This window comes from Heterodontus francisci, chromosome 18 (assembly GCF_036365525.1).
Source record: "Heterodontus francisci isolate sHetFra1 chromosome 18, sHetFra1.hap1, whole genome shotgun sequence".
Classification (NCBI taxonomy): domain Eukaryota; kingdom Metazoa; phylum Chordata; class Chondrichthyes; order Heterodontiformes; family Heterodontidae; genus Heterodontus; species Heterodontus francisci.
The window spans coordinates 33,893,763-33,912,428 of record NC_090388.1 but is presented as its reverse complement, the minus strand read 5'-3'; the positions used below and the strand labels follow the sequence as shown (position 1 = coordinate 33,912,428).

Below are 18,666 nucleotides of genomic sequence, written 5' to 3'. Positions count from 1 at the left end.
TAAATTCCAGGGAATACAATGCTAGTTTTGTAATCTCTTCTCATAATTTAACCCTTGGAGTCCAGGTAGAATTCTGGTAAATCTATGCTGCACTCCCTCTAATGCCAATATATACTTCCTAAAGCATGGTGCCCAGAACTGCTCACAGTACTCCAGGTGTGGTCTAAACCAGGGCTTTGTATAGCTGAAGCATGACTTCTACTCCCTCGTATTTTAGTCCTTTAGATACAGCATGCCATTAGCCTTTTTGATTGTTTTTCGTACTTGTTCATGACATTTTAATAATCTATTTACCTGGACCCCAAGTCTCTTTGGATCTCTACTGTTTCTAGGTTTTCATCATTTAGAAAGCACCCTATTCTAACCCTTTTAGGTCCAAAGTGTATGCACTCACATTTGCCCACACTGAAATCCATTTGTCAGTTTTGCCTATTCACTTAATCTATGAATCTCTTTAGAATTTTTGTGCTTCCATCTACTTTGCTTCCAATTCCAGTTATCTTCTTTCTTCACAAATTCTGATATGTGGCTTTCTATCCCATCATCGAAGTTGTTAATAAACATGGTGAATAGTTGTGGCCGCAACACAGATCCTTGTCAGACACTATTAGTCACATCCTGCTCATTAGAGTATATGTCTATTATCCATACGCTCTGTTGCTTCTGCTCAGCCAATTTCATTACTGGGTTAATAATTTGCCTTCAATTCCATGAGTTTCAACTTTAGCTAACTGTCTCTTACAGGGCACTTAATCAAATGCCTTCTGGAAGTCCATATACATATCAGATATTCCCCTGTCCACTACTTTAGTCACCTCTTCAAAAAATTCTATTAGGTTCCTCCCTTTACAAACTCATGCTGGCTGCCTTTGATCAGCTGAAAACCTTCGAGGTGTTCCATCATCCCATCCTTATCGACTCTAGTAATTTCCTGACAACGGATGTTAGGCTAACTGATCTATAATTCCCTGGTTTCCCTCTCTCACCTTTCTTAAATAGCAGAGTGACATGTGCTTTTCTCCAGTCTAAAAGAATGGTTCTCAAATTGAGAGGGCTTTGGAAAATTATAATTAGAGCAATTGCAATGTTCTCACCTACTTCCTTTAAAATTTTGGGATAGAAACCATCTGGTCCTGGAGATTTGTCACTCTTTAGTGCCATTATTTTCTTCATTACTGTTTTTTTGCTTATGTTAATTTTGTTAAGTCCCTGCCTCAATTCAGTATTCGGTTCCTTGGGATGTCCACCATGCTAACCTCTTCCTCAACAGTAAATACTGACAAAAAATAATTATTCAACATGTCTGCCATTTCCTTATTTTCATTGACAATATCACCGTTAGCAGTTTTCAAAGGCCCACATTGCTCCTGACCACCCTCTTACTCCTAAAGTAATTGTAAGTTTATTTTATATATTAACTTTGATATCCCGTGCAAGTTTCTTTTCACACTCCCTTTTTGTAGCTCATACTATGGTTTGTCATTCTTGCTGTTCTTTGTTTCCTTCCCATTTGCCAGGATCTTTCCTTAATTTTGCATTTTTGTATTCTTTTTCTTTTACTTTTGTGTTGTCTCATATCTCTTTAGTTGTCCATGACTTTTTTTTTGGCAAGCAGAGATCTTGTCCCTTAGGGGTATAAACTGGTTATTTATCACATTAAATTCTTTGTTGAACACCTCCCACTGATTTTCTGTCATTTTAACCATTAACAAATTTTCCCAGTTTACAGTGGACAGTCTGTCGCATTAAAGTCAGCCTTGCCTAAATCTAGATTCTTAGTAGCTGTTTCACATTTCTCCCTTTCAACCAGTATGCTGCATTTGCTTTTGATTACTATTAGATACATTTTCACACACCATTAGACTGTTAACTAAATCATTATTCATTATTAAATCTAATATGACCCGCATTCTTTTTGTTGTAGAAAACTATTCTGGATATACTTAATAAATTCACTACCTTTCTGACTTGTGCTAATCTGCTTATCCCATTCTACATGAAAGTTAAAATCCCCCAATTAAAACCAGGCTGACTTTGCTACATGCTTGTTTAAACTCTGTATTTATACAGGGGGCCTGTACACAACTCCCACTAGTTTTTAATTCTTTTTCATTTCTTAATTCTACCCATTAAGTCTCTACTGCCTGTTTATCTCTCTCATCATTGAAGTGATTTCATCCTTAATCGATAAAGTGTTTAATCACTAAATTCACAGAAAACGTGACAATATTTATGACGTTAAAAGAGGCTCAATGTCAACATATATGCTATAATATTAAGGCCTTACGCTACTCTTTAATAATCTCCTAAATCGCCTATATTACGTTGCAGCCTTTTTGATTATGTTTGCCATCCTCAGATCGTTTAGCTTCTATCCTGAATCCTATCGCCCTCTACAGGTAGAACTCGCTGCTGTGGGTTTCTAACAGGGGAAACAGAATTTAAATACTCAGATGAATTGAGAGCTGAAACACATTGAGTGGCTGAAGCGATCTCTCAGTCCCTGCATTGTTTGTTTGTAAACGGTACAGAAAAGATTGGACGGTAAAAGAGCACACCAGTTACTATAAACGGCGGTCACTGGACATTAGAACGAACTCTAGTCAATTTCTATTAGAACGTTACATTTTTCTGCTTATTCTCGTCTCAGCAATCGATTTTATTTTACTAAGGTTCTGGCTCCAGAGGCATTTTCATCCCAAACTAATCTTGAAATAAAAAAACTGTAGGTCTTGATTTTACTTCGAGGTCTTCTTGAAAACACATTAGCTGATGGTTATGAACCACCCACACGATCTCACAGCAAGGAAGTTCAACTGCGCCCTCAGTCTTGCGAATGACTCCTTGTATTCTGTATATAAATGTATATGCAAACGATCTCGCCTTCTTTTAGAGGTACTGTACTGCAAACAGAGTGAAGTGGAATATGTTGAGGTCTCGTATCGCCGGCTGAATCGTCGAGCGTGATTACGTTTCCTGAACTTGTTGCTGGTGGACTGAAAGGTTCGATTTGAGGGATTCTCCTGTCGCTGCTCCAATACAGGTTCTTCGCATTTTCTACACATGATATACATTCGTTATTATATAGTGGATTGGACAGATACAGGACCGAAACCCCCATGCATCCGACAAGTGGCCGACTTTTCAGAGAGGTAGGACAACAAATAGTTAAAATGTTCTTTTGGTAGCACCTGGTAAATTTGTGTTTGCCTATGAAGTTGATGCCTGTCGGAGTACAACTGCAATAAGACGGTACTCGTTAAATGCATGTGCGTGTGTGTAAAATAAAACAAGAGATGGGGAATTCTGCGAAATAAATATTCTGAGCCTGGGCAAAGGTTTGCCGTTGGGAGTTTTTTTGTTTTATTTTATACGATTGCAAATTACATTCCTTTATCTCCTTTATCTTTCTAGATGTTAGGCGTAGAGCATCGAGCGTGGTTGTGAATCGGGAAGCGACCTGTTTCTCTCTCCTAGCTAGCCAGCCGTGCTCAGCGGGCAGGAAGTGGCGGAGCGATGGCAGCGGGAGTAGCAGCCTGGCTCCCCTTTGCCCGGGCGGCCGCTATCGGATGGATGCCGGTGGCCAGCCAGCCCATGCCCGCTGCCCCCAGCGACAGGAAGCGGTCGCAGGACGGGCTGGTCATCCTCAACGTGAGCGGCAGGCGCTTCCAGACTTGGAGGAGCACTTTGGAGAGGTACCCGGACACTTTGCTGGGCAGCTCGGAGAAGGACTTCTTCTACAACGAGGAGATTCGCGAGTATTTCTTTGACCGGGACCCTGACATCTTCAGGAGCATCCTGAATTTTTACCGGACCGGCAAGTTGCACTACCCGAGGCACGAATGCATCTCGGCTTACGACGAGGAGCTCTCCTTCTTCGGCATCATCCCCGAGATCATCGGCGACTGCTGCTACGAAGAGTACAAGGACCGAAAGCGGGAAAACGTCGAGCGGATCATGGACGACGCCGAGGACGACATCAGCAACGAGAACCGGCTGCCGTCCATGACAACCCGCCAGAAGGTGTGGCGGGCTTTCGAGAACCCGCACACCAGCACGCTGGCGCTGGTCTTCTACTATGTCACCGGCTTCTTCATCGCCGTCTCGGTGATGGCCAACGTGGTGGAGACGGTGCCGTGCGGCGCCGTGCCGGGCAGCGTCAAGGAGCTGCCGTGCGGAGAGCGCTACGCCCTGGCCTTCTTCTGCCTGGACACAGCGTGCGTCATGATCTTCACCGTCGAGTACCTGCTCCGCCTGATGGCGGCCCCCAGCCGCTACCGCTTCGTCCGCAGCGTCATGAGCATCATCGACGTGGTGGCCATCATGCCCTACTACATCGGCCTGGTCATGACCGACAACGAGGATGTGAGCGGCGCCTTCGTCACCCTGCGGGTTTTCCGAGTCTTCAGGATATTCAAATTCTCCCGCCACTCGCAGGGCCTGCGCATCCTGGGCTACACCCTCAAGAGCTGCGCCTCCGAGCTCGGCTTCCTCCTCTTCTCCCTCACCATGGCCATCATCATCTTCGCCACCGTCATGTTCTACGCCGAGAAAGGCTCCTCCGCCACCAAGTTCACCAGCATCCCGGCTGCTTTCTGGTACACCATCGTCACCATGACAACCCTGGGGTAAGTGCCTGACTCTCGCGGCGCCTCTGGCTGCTGCAAGTTTGTCACTTGTTTGTTCCCCTCTCCCGCTTCTTTTTGAATGCAACTCTTTTGATCTAAGTGCCACTGATTCAATGGCTGCTACAGGTAGGGATTATTGTCACCTGGAAGGTTTTGCTGTTCTTTGAATTGTTTTTGGAGCCTAGCGCTCATGGGGAAGGCCAGCCTTGGCCTGGACTTTCAACGTTCTTACATTGTGTACTGATGTGGAGGTGTGAAATTTATCACACATGATCACTTGATAATGTGATAGCAGTGAAGAGTCCATCTGCACACATCAGTATAGGCATAAGGTAAAGCAGCACGCTAATTGAAGCTTTTGATAATTTCACCTTGTTTGCTTGAATAATTTTGGATCTTGGAGTTGGAAGTATACAATGCAGCTTATCTAAAAAAAACTTGGTGTAACTTTGCATACCAACATTTCAAAAGTGCTGTGCTTCTCTCACCTTTCCTTTCAGTTTTGCCCTCTTTCCTCACTCACCAATACACATTGCTTCTGTACAGGATTGTTCTGATGTCATAGTTTAGCGATGCATTGTATTAATTACTCTAACTCTGTAATTGGTTGTTTGGAGACAAATTAAATAAGTGTTGATTTGTGTTGCCACCAAGCTTCAGGTTCTACTGGGAAGGAAAGTTGTGAGAGAAGCACAGCACTTTTGAAATGTTGGTATGCAAAGTTACACCACTTTTTTTTAGATTTAGCTGCATTGGATACTTCCAAATCGACAAATGTGGATAGATGTTCTGTAAAACATGAGTTAGCTTGGAGAAGCAAATGCTACATAATGTCGTTCTGTGTCAGTTAAACCATACAATGGTACCTCAATCTGGTGTAATGGAACAGAATGGACATCTTCCTAAGTAGGTGATGAGAATCAGAAATTTTGGTTCATCATGCCTAGCAAAAGCATAGACATGGGAATGAAGACAATGCTAAGAACTTGGGGTGTGAGATTAATTTATGTAGACAGGAGGAAACAGGTGTGAGTAGGCCTTGCACTGAGGTGATATCTTACACAAGACTTTGCTAGAAAAATTCTGTGATAATTAGGACATTCAACAATTGGAGTGCAGATAACTGGGATTCCGCTGTATTTCAGTGCACATATTGCATAAACCAGTTTTCTAACAATAGTTATAAACTTTTGGTTCTGTTTTGTAAACAAAGTACATGTGTATATATAACATTTAAAACCAATAGTAAGCAGTTTTCCAAAACATTGTGCAGTTTAGATTAAATATGCATAGGTCTTGAATGGAATGAATGTGCTGTTATGCTATGGGAAGCCTAAAAACTGAATTTAATAGATGGGCACATGGAACAGACAATTGGATGGGTAAGTGCCATTTTTGTGAGGATAGGCCTTATTATTTCTTGAAGATAAGCTCCACAGCTGGCTTAACTTTGAAGGCATGTTGTTAGAAAGCTATGATAAGGTGAATATTTCAGCACAGTTATCTGTAATTGACATGATTATTTTTTAAAAATCTTATGCAGTAAACAGAAATCAGTATTTTTCAGAGAAGGTTGCATTATCATTTAATATAAAATATACACTGTATATGTAATATGTTGCATTGGATTATTTTAATTGACTGTACTAAAGATAGTGTTAGATTAAAGGAAAAAAGTAATCAACAGGATTGGGAGGATTTTAAAATTCAGCAAGGGATGACAAAGAAACTGATAAGGAAAGAGAAAGTAGGATATGAAAGTAAACTAGTTAGAGACATAAAAACATTGTAAAAGTTTCTATAGGTATTTAAAAATGAAGAGATTAGCTAGAGTAAATGTGGGTTCCTTAGAGGCAGAGACAGTGGAAATTATGATCATAGAATCATGGAATGGTTACAGCAGAAGGAGGCCATTCGCCCTTTTGTGTCCATACTGGCTGTCTGCAAGAGCATCTCAGCTAGCCCCACCCCTGCCCTTTCCCTGTAGCCCTACATTTGTTTTTCTTCAGGTGCTTATGTAATTCCCAATTGAAAGCCCTAATTGTGTCTGCCTCCACCATACTCTCAGGTAGTGCATTCCAGATCCTAATCACTCGCGATTTTAAAATGTGTTTCCTCATGTCGCTATTGCTTCTTTTGCCATTCACTTTAAATCGGTGTCCTCTGGTTCTCAACCCTTCAGCCAATGGGAACAGTTTCTCCCTATCTACTCTGTCCAGACCCCTCATGATTTTGAACACCTCTATCAAATCTTCTCTCAACCTTCTCTTGAAGGAGAACAACCCCAGCTCTCCAAACTATCCACATAACTGAAGTCCCTCATCCCTGGAACCAATCTCGTAAATCTTTTCTGCATCCTCTCTTAAAGCCTTCACATCCTTCCTAAAGTGCAGTGCTCAAAATTGGACACAATACTCCAGTTGAGGCCGAACCCAGAGTTTAATCAAGGCTCATCATAACTTTCTTGCCTTTGTACTCTATGCTTCTATTTATAAAGCCCAGGTTCTGTATGCCTTTTTAACCACTTTCTCAACCAGCTCTGCCACTTTCAATAATTTGTGCACATACCCACAGGTCTTTCTGTTCCTGCACCCCCTTTAGAATTGCACCCTTTCTTTTGTGTTACCTCTCCTTGTTCTCCTACCAAAATGTACCACTTCACACTTCTCTGTTAAATTTCATCTGCCACTTGTCTGCTCGTTCCACCAGCCTGTCTATGTCCTCTTGAAGTCTATCACTATTCTCCTCATGGTTCACAATACTTCCAAGTTTTGTGTCACCTGCAAGTTTTGAATTTGTTCCCAGCACACCTAAGTCTAGGTCATTAATATATATGAAGAAAAGCAGTGGTCCTAGTACCAACCCCTGGGGAACCCCAATGTATGCCACCTTCTAGTCCAAAAAACAATGTTCACCACTGCTCTCTGTTTCCTGTCATTTAGCAAGTTTCATAACTATGCTGCCACTGTCCCTTTTATTCCATGGACTTTGTAGGCAAGTCTATAATGTGCACATACACCACATCAACCGCATTACTTTCATCAACCATCTTTGTTTCCTTATCAAAAAACTTAGTCAGGTTAGTTAAACATGATTTGCCTTCAACAAATCCATGTGGCTTTCCCAACTAATCTGCACTTGTCCAAGTCACTGTTAATTTTGTCCTGGATTATCATTTCTAAAAGCTTTTCCCACCACCAAGGTTAAACTGACTGGCCTGTATTTGCTGGGTTTATCCTTACGCCCTTTTTTGAATAAGAGTGTAACGTTTGAAATTCTACAGTTCTCTAGCACCACCCCTATATCTAAGGAGGTTTGGAAGATTATGGCCAGTACCTCTGCAATTTCCACCCTTACTTCCCTCAGCATCCTCAGATGCATCCCATCCGGTCCTAGTGACTTATCAACTTTAAGTACAGGCAGCCTTTCTAACATCTCTTTATCAATTTTTAGCACATCCAGTATCTCAACTACCTCCTGTTTCATAATGGGGATTAAGTAAATGGCAGAGACATTACTTTGTATCGGTCTTCACAGTAGAAGACACAAAAAATATTCTGGTGATAATGGGGAACCAACTGTCTGGTGAAAGCAAGGAACTTAAGGATATTTGTGTTAATGATGAAATAGTAGGGGAGAAATTAAGGGGACCAAAAGCCGACAACTCCCTTGGACTTGATAGCCTACACACTAGGGTTTTTAAAAAGGTGACTACAGAGATAGTGGATGCATTGGTTTAGATTTTCCAGAATTCCCTAGATTCTAGAATGGACACCACAAATTGGAAGGCAGCAATTTTTAAAAATTGTTTTCATGGGATGTACCCGTTGCTGGCAAGGCCAGCATTAGTTGCCCATCCCTAATTGCCTTTGAGAAGGTGGTGGTGAGTTGCCTTCTTGAACCGTTGCAGTCCATCTGGTGTGGGCACACCCACAGTGCTGTTAGGGAAAGAGTTCCAGGTTTTTGATCCAGCGACAGTGAAGGAACGGTGATATATTTCCAAATCAGGATGGTGTGTTACTTGAAGGGGATCTTGCAGGTGTCTGCTGTCCTTGTTCTTCTAGTTAGAGGAGGTTGTGGGTTTGGAAGGTGCTGTTGGAGAAATTGCAACCCCCTATTCAAGAAAAAAGGGAGCACCAAAATGGAACTATGGGCTGGATTTTTACTTTGGCTGGATGGGAATTCGCCACCGACATAAAGGTCGGTGGCGAACCTGCTTTCGTCTAGCGTGGGGATCTGTCCCATATTTTACGGGCCCCCGGGCTTTAATTGTCCCGAGGTTGGACTTCCACCCACTTGAGGGAGGAGGTCCCGCCTCAGTGAGCTGCCGGTCAATCAGCGGGCCGGCAGCTCTTAGTCCCAGCAGTACCACCGGGAGCGGTGGCCACTGCTGGGACTGCAGCCCAGCCGACCAGATGGAGCCAGGAGACTAGGTAAGTTGGGCTTGCACCAGGGAGATTGGTCCTTCCCTGGTGAGGCTGGAGTTGTCATTTGGGGGGAGGGGGGCATCTTTGGCCCCTGGGTGGGTTGGGAGGTGGGGGTGGCCCTCAAGTGGGCACCCTGTGCCTGACTGCCATGGCCTTTCACGTCCCCAGCACGCCCGCTTGCCACGGGTAAAATGCCCGTGGAGGCGGGCGAGGGCCCTTCAGTGGCCACTGAAGGGTCTTGATTGGCCTCGGGCGGGCGGGCCGTTCCCACCCAACCGCTGTAAAGTTGACCGGAAGCGGGGCGGGTGGGCCTCCCAGAACCTCCTGCCCCCCACCACTCGCCGGACCAATGTAAAGTTGGTCAGAGGCGGAATCGGGGCAGTGAGGTCTCCCAAAGCCTGCCGCTCAATTTTATGCCGTCCCCACGCCACCATCTGATCCGCTGGGGCGGCATAAAATTCAGCGCAATAGATCAGATAGCCTGACATCAGTAGTAAGGAAAAAGCTAGAATCAATTATTAGGAATGTGGTGTAACTGGGCACTTAGTAAATAGATCATAATATGATTGGGCAGAATCAACACAGATTACGAAAGGGAAATCTATTAGTTTTTTTTAAGATGTAACTAGTAGGGTCAATAAGGGAGAACCGCTGGGTGCAGTATATTTGGATTTTTAAAAAGCAATTGATGATGTGCCGCACAAGAGGCTATTGCACAAAATTTGGGTATATAGGATTGGGTATAATATGTTAGCATGGAGTGAGGATTGGTTAATAAACAGAAAACAGAGAGCAGGAATAAACGGGTCATTTTTGGGTTAGCAGGCTGTAACTCATGGGATATTGCAAGGATCAGTATTTGTGCCTCAGCTATTTACAATCTTTATTAATGACTTAGATGAGAGGATCGAGTGTAAAGTATCCAAGTTGGCTGACAGTACAAAGTTAGGTGGGAAAGTGTAGAGGATGCAGGGAGGTTGCAAAAGGATCTAGACTGGTTAAATGAGTGACCAAGAACGTGGCAGATGGAATATAATCTGGAGAAATGTGAAGTTATCCATTTTGCTAGGAAAAATAGAAAAGCAGGATCTTTTTTTAAATAATGAGTGACTGGGAAATGTTGGTATTTTAGAAAGATCTGGGTGTCTAGGTACACGAAAGTTAACATGCAGGTACAGCAAGTAATTAAGAAAGCAAATGGTATGGTTCCCTTTATTACAAAAGGATTAGAGCATAAGAGTGAAGAAGTCTGCAGTTGTATAGGGCCTTGGTAAGACCACACCTGCAGTACTGTGTACAGTTTTGGTCTCCTTACCTAAGGAAGGATGTACTTACCTTAGAAGGAGTGCAGCAAAGCTTCACTAGACTGATACCTGGGATGTGGGGATTGTCCAATGAGGAGAGATTGAATAGACTAGGCCTATATTCCCTGGAGTTCAGAAAAATGAGAAGTGGTCTCATTGAAACATATAGAATTCTTAAGGGGCTTGACAGGAGGATGTTTACTCTGGCTGGGGAATCTAGAACTAGGGGCCAGAGTCTCAGATTTAGGGGTTGGCCATTCAAAACTGAGATGAGGAGAGATTTCTTCACTCAAAGGATTGTGAACCTTTGGCATTTTCTACTGCAGGGAGCTGTGGATGCTCAGTTGTTGAGTATATTCAAATTAGAGAATGACAGATTTTTGGATACTAAGGGAATCAAGGGATATGGGGATAATATGGGGAGGTGTAGCTCAAAGATCAGCCATGATATTACTGAATGGCAGAGCAGCCTCAAGGGGCTGAGCTTTGGAATGGCGGCCACGAAACCCGACGCCGGGATTGCCGGGCCTGATCTTCCTGGTGGCAGGGAAGCTCCATGGCGACCCCTCTGCCGCTCTGCGACGGGACCCTACTTTCCATATGCTAATTAAATGTTTGCGTTAATTTAAATGTAACCCGTAGTGATCTTACCCTCAGTTGCTGATCATCAGCGCAACATGTGGCATTCACACGCCTTCATGTTTCTGTCCAGGGAAAGCTGGCGTCACAGAGATGGTGGGGAAGGGGTCAACTCTGCAATATTTGTATAGGGAAGGGGTCAACTCTGCAGTAATTGTATAGGGAAGTGGAGGAATGGGTCAACTCTGCAGTATTTGTATAGGGAAGTGGGGGAATGGGTCAACTCTGCAGTATTTGTATAGGGAAGTGGGGGAAAGGGTTAACTCTGCAGTATATGTATCGGGAAGTGGGGGAAAGGGTCAACTCTGCAGTATTTGTAGAGGGAAGAGAGGGAAGGGGTCAACTCTTCATTTTGCTTAACTGTCCTTAGGGCTGGCAGCCTTTTAAAAATGGCTCCAGCACCTGCTTTCTCATCAGGTGATGCTGTGAATGGCATCGCCAATGCCGCCAACCCCCCCCCCCCCCATGTGATTGGGGGTGTGGCCGCTGTGAATATGCTATGTGACCGTGTGCCGCAGAATTGCAGCGGCGCGGGGTGACTGTCTTTTTCTGCACCGGGACAACAAAATCCAGCCCTTCGTCTCTAGAAGTAGTGAGCAGAGGAAAAGATACCATTTAGTCCATTCTGAACATGACATAATACATTGGTACTGCAGGCAAAAAAATGCAGTAATAGAGAGGCTTATTAAACTGATCACTGTCCTTAGAATTCATCACGATAGGCACAGATAAAATGTTAAATTATTAACTGCTGGTTAAAATAGAAAAGGTAGAATACTTAAAATATGCAGTTTTAGTGTTTCACTATAGGTAGGAGGTAAAAATAACTTGAATTATAGTACATCTATGCCATTATTAATGACGCATAGTTGAAGAATACTAGCATTAACTCATGTTTATTATTAGAATGTTGTACCACCTTGTATTTTGACTGTTCCCAAGTTTCTTACTGAAAATTGAGACATAAATCATCACTACTTTTGGTGGCTTGTGGTAATTAAATATACTGTATTTCTGTTTCAGACACTATCCTGCTTCTGGCTTTGTACGGGCAGGTGTATCCATTCAAAGTCACCAATTGCTTCCCTTTGCAGCTGTGGATCGACAAAAAGAATAGCTTTTATGATTTCAGAATAGCAATAGCTTTTATTGGACTGGAAAAGTACACCTAACCTTGTGGTGGTTTGTTGGGGAATAAAATGTGTTGTTCGCATCTACCAGCGCTATTATAATAGCATGATCTTGTGAAAACCTGGGCTACATTTGTAATTTTGTGTTTCCAGTTTATGTGGTTAATTTGATCCACAATGCTGAAATGAACTCAAGTTTGATAAACCATAGACAAAAAATGCAAGTAGTTACATGACAGATTTTTTAATAAAATAAAAATTGGCATTTCATTATTATAAGGTGAAAACCATCAGTGAATATCTTCAAGGGCATTTGCTATTTCTGTGCAAAAATCTGCCCAAATTGTCAGGTTGCAACACGTCAATGGGAAGCAATCCAATTACTCTTCAGCGCTGAGGCGAAATCTAATTGATAGATGCTGTGCAAGCTTTTGAGGGTAGACACTGTGACGATTTTGTAGTCCATCTCATTAATGAATTGTAGTTCTGCAACATGCCTCACTTTACTTATTTATTGAAGAGATAATAGGAAATAACTGGTATCTTTATAAAGTCATAAATAATATGACAGAAAGTTAGTATGTGCACTGAGATGTGACAGATTTATATTTTCATGTACATTTTCTGTATGTGTCAGTGCTTTTTCTTCTCTATGAAAAATGGAGACAAAAATAGACTATAAGGCACCACTCTAAATTAAAGAATCTAAACTTCTATGAGCTGAATATTTGTGGACTCAGTTGTTAAATTTACCATGATCAGACCTTTCCAATTTCTAAAAGACCAGATATTGATGTGTTGTTTTTTTTACTGGAGGCCATTATTCAAAATCAAAGTTTGAAAATTGATATGTTCCACACCCTGCTTGAACCTGTAAACTATGTTTCTGTACTAAGAATGGAATAAATAGTACTGTCTAGGTCAATGTAGATGTTGCTGTTCAGAGTCTGCCACATCCATGCAAAGACTTTCACTGAAATTGTTAGTGTAGTGGCTCTGAGTGGTACGATGAGTGAGCAAACTGTTCTTTCATCTCTATATTTAATTAAATTCAGTTATTGGAAGGAAAATTTCCTATGTCGTCTGCCAGTAAGAGTCCAACATGAAATGAGCTTGTGCAGTCTCAGCCAAGTTTTTAACGGGTCTAGGCCATAACACAGAATTCCCAAGATTCTTCATACACTGGCAATCTTGTCTTGGGAAAGATTTGCAATGGCTCATGTGAAAATTGGGAGCGGAGTAAGGCAGACTGGTATAGTAGTGTTTCCCATATGAAGTTATGGGTGGAAAAATGTTGGAGCGGAGGAGATGAAGATTTGTTCTGTATCTGGCTGTACTTTGACTAATCTGAGACTGTTTGAAGATGACACTGAAATTAAAAGTTGTTCAATTCCCATGATGGACTTCCTTCACCTTGATGAGGACAATAATTCTCCAGAAGGTAAACAAATAGTCAGTGTGCCTTCATTCTTCTGTTTATCTGTTGTTCCTAGGAATTATATGTAATTTTGAATGTAACATGTTGACTGATCAAAAATATTAGAATTGTCAGCTTGGCTTAATTTTGGCACTCCTGTTTCTGAGTCAAAATGTTATAAGTTCAAGTTCCACGCCAAGACTTGAGCACATAATCTAGGCTAAAGCCTGGCTCGGGTATAAAATTAAAACACCACCCGGACCCAACCCGACCACAGCCACCCCAAACCTGGCCCGGGCCTGAGTCCTTCAATTTTTTTCATGCTCGATCCGACCCGAAACGAATATCCTTCATCCGTTCCAGCAGCAGGCTCTTCCTGCAGATGGAGTTATGGGGAATCATGGGTGAGCCTGATCCTGTGACTTCCCGGAAGCAGCACTGTCCAACCCGACCCGAGCCCAGATGCTGGACTTGGAATATAGACCCAACCTGACCTGAACCCCACACATGTAGTCGGGTCTAGTCGGGTTTGGGTCGGGTAGCCAGGTTTTAATCGAGGCTGGCATTTCGCTGCAGTACTGAGGGAACCCTGTGTTGGCAAAAGTGCTATCTTTCAGGTAGATACTAAACCGAGATCCGTGGCATCAGTTAAAGATGAGCAGGAAGTTCCACTGATGCCCTGGCCAACAATTGTCCCCTCAACCAACATCAAATGGATTAACTGTTCATTTGCGGAATCATGTAATATGCAAGTTGGCTACTATATTTACTTACATAACAACAACAGCTAGACTCAAAAAGTATTTCATTGGCTGTGAAGTACTTTTGCCTAACCTAAGGATATGAAAGATGTTACATAATTGCAACTTTTTTCTTTCTTTCTTTCAACAGAGCAGGGAGATTTTCAGGCATCTCATTGGACAGAAATGAGAAAATGGTGTGGTATGACTTACTGCTCTGTTCCCACAGATGCGATCTGCCCAAGGGCCTGCCACTAGGTGGTCAGAGTGTCCACCTGAGTTGGGCGGTAGGCCCTTTAATATGCAAATCCAGATCCTGTGATATGCATAGGAGTGAAGTGTGCATTGTGCACACACTGTCCAGTTGCAGCAGGCAGTCCAGCCAAAGATGAGCTCAGAGGGTGAGGTTTAATTCATTTTTGTCTGGGAGAAGGAGGAATGTTCCTCTGGGCTCCACAAAAATAACCTAGATTGCTGGTTGATCGGATCCCTCTGCCCGCGAATGAACTCCCCCACCCCCCCAGATTTACCGTTTTGTGGGCCTGGAAGCTGGGAGGCAGCATAATATGACAGGGTGGTTGTTTTCTACCTGCAGCTTACTGATTAAATGTTATTGAGGCCAGGCACTCAAAATGGAGCTGGCCTCCTGCTGGCACTATTGGGTGACTGGCTGGCACTTCGAAGAAGGAGGATATAAAATTGTAATGGAAAGAAACAGTAAACTGGAATTATTTAAGGCAGGAGGCAGAGAAATAGGATTTTATAAAATCAACCCTCAGAAGGGGTATAAAGTCAGCTGGACAGCCTCTTCCTGTGGCAGACAGGTCTATATATTTATGTTTTAAGTTCATTCACAAAGTGGATAAAGCTAGAAGATAATTCAATTTGGTCTAAATTTGCTAAATGCAAAGCAGTATTCTTACATTTATAAATTATAATTAGTAGAATAAAATAAGATTTAAAATAAGATCTTTAAAAAAATAACCATAACTGAATTAATGGCACCTGTAGCTTATTTAAGAATTTAGCTGATCATGTTATCTCCATAATTTGTTTTGCTTTTAAGACCCTGGGGATAAATTTAAGCTCAATCCACTTGGCAGGAAACAGATGGGATCAAATCTGCCACCCATTTTATATCCAGTTCATTTATACTTCTCATTGAAGTCAATGGAAAGTAAAATTGGGCAGGGTGCAAAACGGGTGGCTGATCTGATCCTGTCAGTTTCCTGCTGGGTGAGTTATGTTAAATTTACTTCACCCACTCTGTTTTTAATTTCTTGCCCTTCATTTAGATTTTTGCTCTGCTTACTTACCCACCTGTGTCATTGCTCCTACTCATTAGTCATCATCCAAAGAATTAATAGATGTTTGCAGCCTACGGCAATTTGTCTTATTCCATGCTGATAGTGTGTCTTGTTTTACGTATTGTGTTCAGAGTGAGTCATCAGATCATCATTGTTACTGACTTGAATATCAGTCAGCTTCTCCTGATCTGCAGTCAAAATCTGTAATAATTTGGGCTTTATTTAGGCAGCAGTCCCCTTTAGTTTTAAATCAACAGACATACAGAAAACAGGATAGTTCATCAAAAAACTCAGCTCACTCTATGTGGATTGGAAAATAAATATGCACATTTAATTTTAAGCATTCTTTTCAGAATTATGATGGCTCATTGTTTGCATTAGGCAATTATTGCACTGGCTTTGATTTGGAGTTTGGGTTAAATAATTCAAGCTATAGGGATTTATTTCTGGAGGACTTTGAACATTGTGCGATGTAGAAAACACCTAGTGTTATGTCTTGATACAAATTTAAATGTATGAATACACACATATATGAGAAAATCAAATTAATTAATTTTCTTGACTGTAAGATTGTCCAATAATACTGCCGTTACATGGACTGAGACAAAACAGAGGACTGTCTGATATCCTTTCCTTCCCCTCCCACCTCTGGCAATTTGTGAGGCATTCATCAAACAGGTCAAGTCAGAATCAATAAAACACAGCTAACACATTAGTAATTATACAGATGAAGTGAATACATGTACTGCACCATCAATGACTTAAAACAATTATTTAAGAGAACTGATTGGTTGAATGCAGTCTCCTCTTCGTTATCTACAAATAGCAAGAACTTCACGCAAGAGTCTAAACTTTTTAGAACCCATGGAGGGGAGGATAATTTTCTCATTTGCAGTCATTTTCATGCCAACTTGTTATACAGAAAATTAAAGTTCAGGTGGAACTTATGTCGGTTTCACATGCCATTGTGGATTTAGTATGGCGAAAGATCTTTAGTGCCAGTGAAGTACATTAATTGAACAGTTGTTGAAGATTGGATCTGAGTCACTTTGGGCATACTGAAAATTCTGAACAGTTATGTGGAATACTCTACTCAAGCTATACATCTATAACTATGCCACTGGTGTGAAGTCAGTACAATTGAAGTTTCTTTTAATTGTCCAGAGTAATTTATTAAAAAGTAGCATGTTGTAGAACTCAGATATATGTGGCAGTATTGTGAATTACTCTTGCTCACTTTCTCTCGTTGATAGACATTGCAGAATGCATAATAAATTCTCTGTGCATGATTTATGTTAATGTAATCTTCTGAATGCACATATCAGGCATAGGTGCAATTGCAACATACATTAGAAGGAAAAAAGGTTCTGTTGGAACTGGCAAAAGTCAAAACATTCATGACATGAATATAAGCAGGATTCAGAATAAAAGAGTGTCACATTAGACTGATGGTTTCAGAAACATATTTACCTCCATGACCGTGAATAGTCACCATGAAGACTCACAGCTGTGTACATAATGGAACTAAAGACTAAAATGAAGGGAGTTGAGTTTGGGGATTGGGATATGAGGGTTGTAAGTGTTCAGTTGTTGTGGCTGATTCCTTCATAGTAGATTCCTCACTGTATTGTGCTTCCTCATATTTTTCTGAGATTATTTTGGCCTCATAGATGTAGAAGAACAATGATTCCTCTGTGGGGACCAAAGGACTGGGGGGTTTGTGACATGAGATTAGAAATGAAGAAAGGCTGTCACAGACACCAAGCAGTCAGACAATTATCCACGTAAGTGAAACTGTGGATTGTTTACAAAGAAATTAACTTGTGTGTATTGGTGTGTTTAGAGAATAGTAGCAAGCTGATTAAGGGGCAGAATTGTGTTCTGCCCTTGGAGGCAGGCACGGAGATGGGGGGGGGCAAACAAAATGGCAGGAGGTCCTTTTTCTGACGTTGCCTGGGCCCCCTGCCATTTTGTATGTGACAGGAAAGGCCGAAGATGACCTTCCTGCCCCCGGCCAGTTGAAGTCCTTAAGTGCCAATTAAAGGGTCTCTTCCTGCTGCCACCTCAATTTTGTGGAAGGCAGCGGGCCCCCCTGTGGGAAGACACCTCCAGGTAAAGACTGGTTGGAGGTTGGGACCCTAGCGGGGTTGGCAGGGGTTGTTTCCCTCTTTTGGGGGCAATCAAGGTCCCCCAGAGGGAACTCCACCCTCATCAAACCCCTCTCCGACCCCGTTGCTGGGGCCTGCGTAACTGGCCCCGGCGACCCCCCTCACCTGCGCTGGGATCTTCTTCAGTCTTTGGTGCTGCAGGGCCTCCTGCAGTGGCGCTGCTGGTATTGCAGAGCTACCAGCCTTCCGATTGGCTGGCAGCTCTGGAGGTGGAAGCTCATCCCTTAAAGGAACGGTGTCCCCAACGGGGGGCATTTAATTGGCTGCCTGCCGTGAAATGGCTTCGGGGGTCTGATGGAGGGCGGAGGTCCCCTCCTGCCTTCCGGCCCGCTGCTGGGAGCCCCGTCACCAGAATAAAATGCAGCCCAATGTAAATTTTCTTTTTGCAATGGTTTCTTCTTAATCTCAATACTGGTGTTACAGCTAGGTGAGGAGGGGCCTTGGGCTTCCCTCTTGCCCGCCCTCTTGTTTGACCTCAGCAGGGTTTATTCCTTTCAAACAGTGGTTGTGCTTACCACCTCTATGAGTGTTTTAACTTTTACCTTTCTGTGATCGTGAAAGAATCAATCAGACAGGTTTTCTTGAGTTTAAACAAGAAAGAGGTACTTAATACTCTAACTCCGATTTAAAAAATACTAAAAAATATGCTACATATTCACGCACACATTCACACGAGAATCACACACACACAAATAGATTGCAGTGGGAAAATCAAATTTGGTGGTTGCATTGAAATCCAGAATAAATGGAACTTAAATACACAGTCTGTGAAGCGGATGATTCGGTAATCCTCTGACAGAAGCTGTATTCTTGAAGTCCTCGCTGGTCAAAGTGCACTTTGTGGTTTACCTGCTTCACTCAGGGTTTTCTTGAAGGTAGAATTGTAGTTGGCTCTCTGGTCGCTGG

At 42.5% G+C, this 18,666-nt stretch overlaps 1 protein-coding gene across 2 annotated transcripts in view; it reads left to right on the top strand.

The window, feature by feature from the left end:
* Positions 1–3,507: 3,507 nt before the first annotated feature.
* Positions 3,508–18,666, top strand: part of kcnd2 (potassium voltage-gated channel, Shal-related subfamily, member 2) — a 513,722-nt gene continuing 498,563 nt past the window's right edge. For both annotated transcript variants that reach the window (XM_068051228.1, XM_068051227.1), the window contains exon 1: positions 3,508–4,628. In XM_068051228.1, the coding sequence (XP_067907329.1) occupies positions 3,517–4,628 (1,112 nt within the window). In that variant the 5' untranslated portion in view covers positions 3,508–3,516. The remainder of the gene's footprint in view (positions 4,629–18,666) is intronic.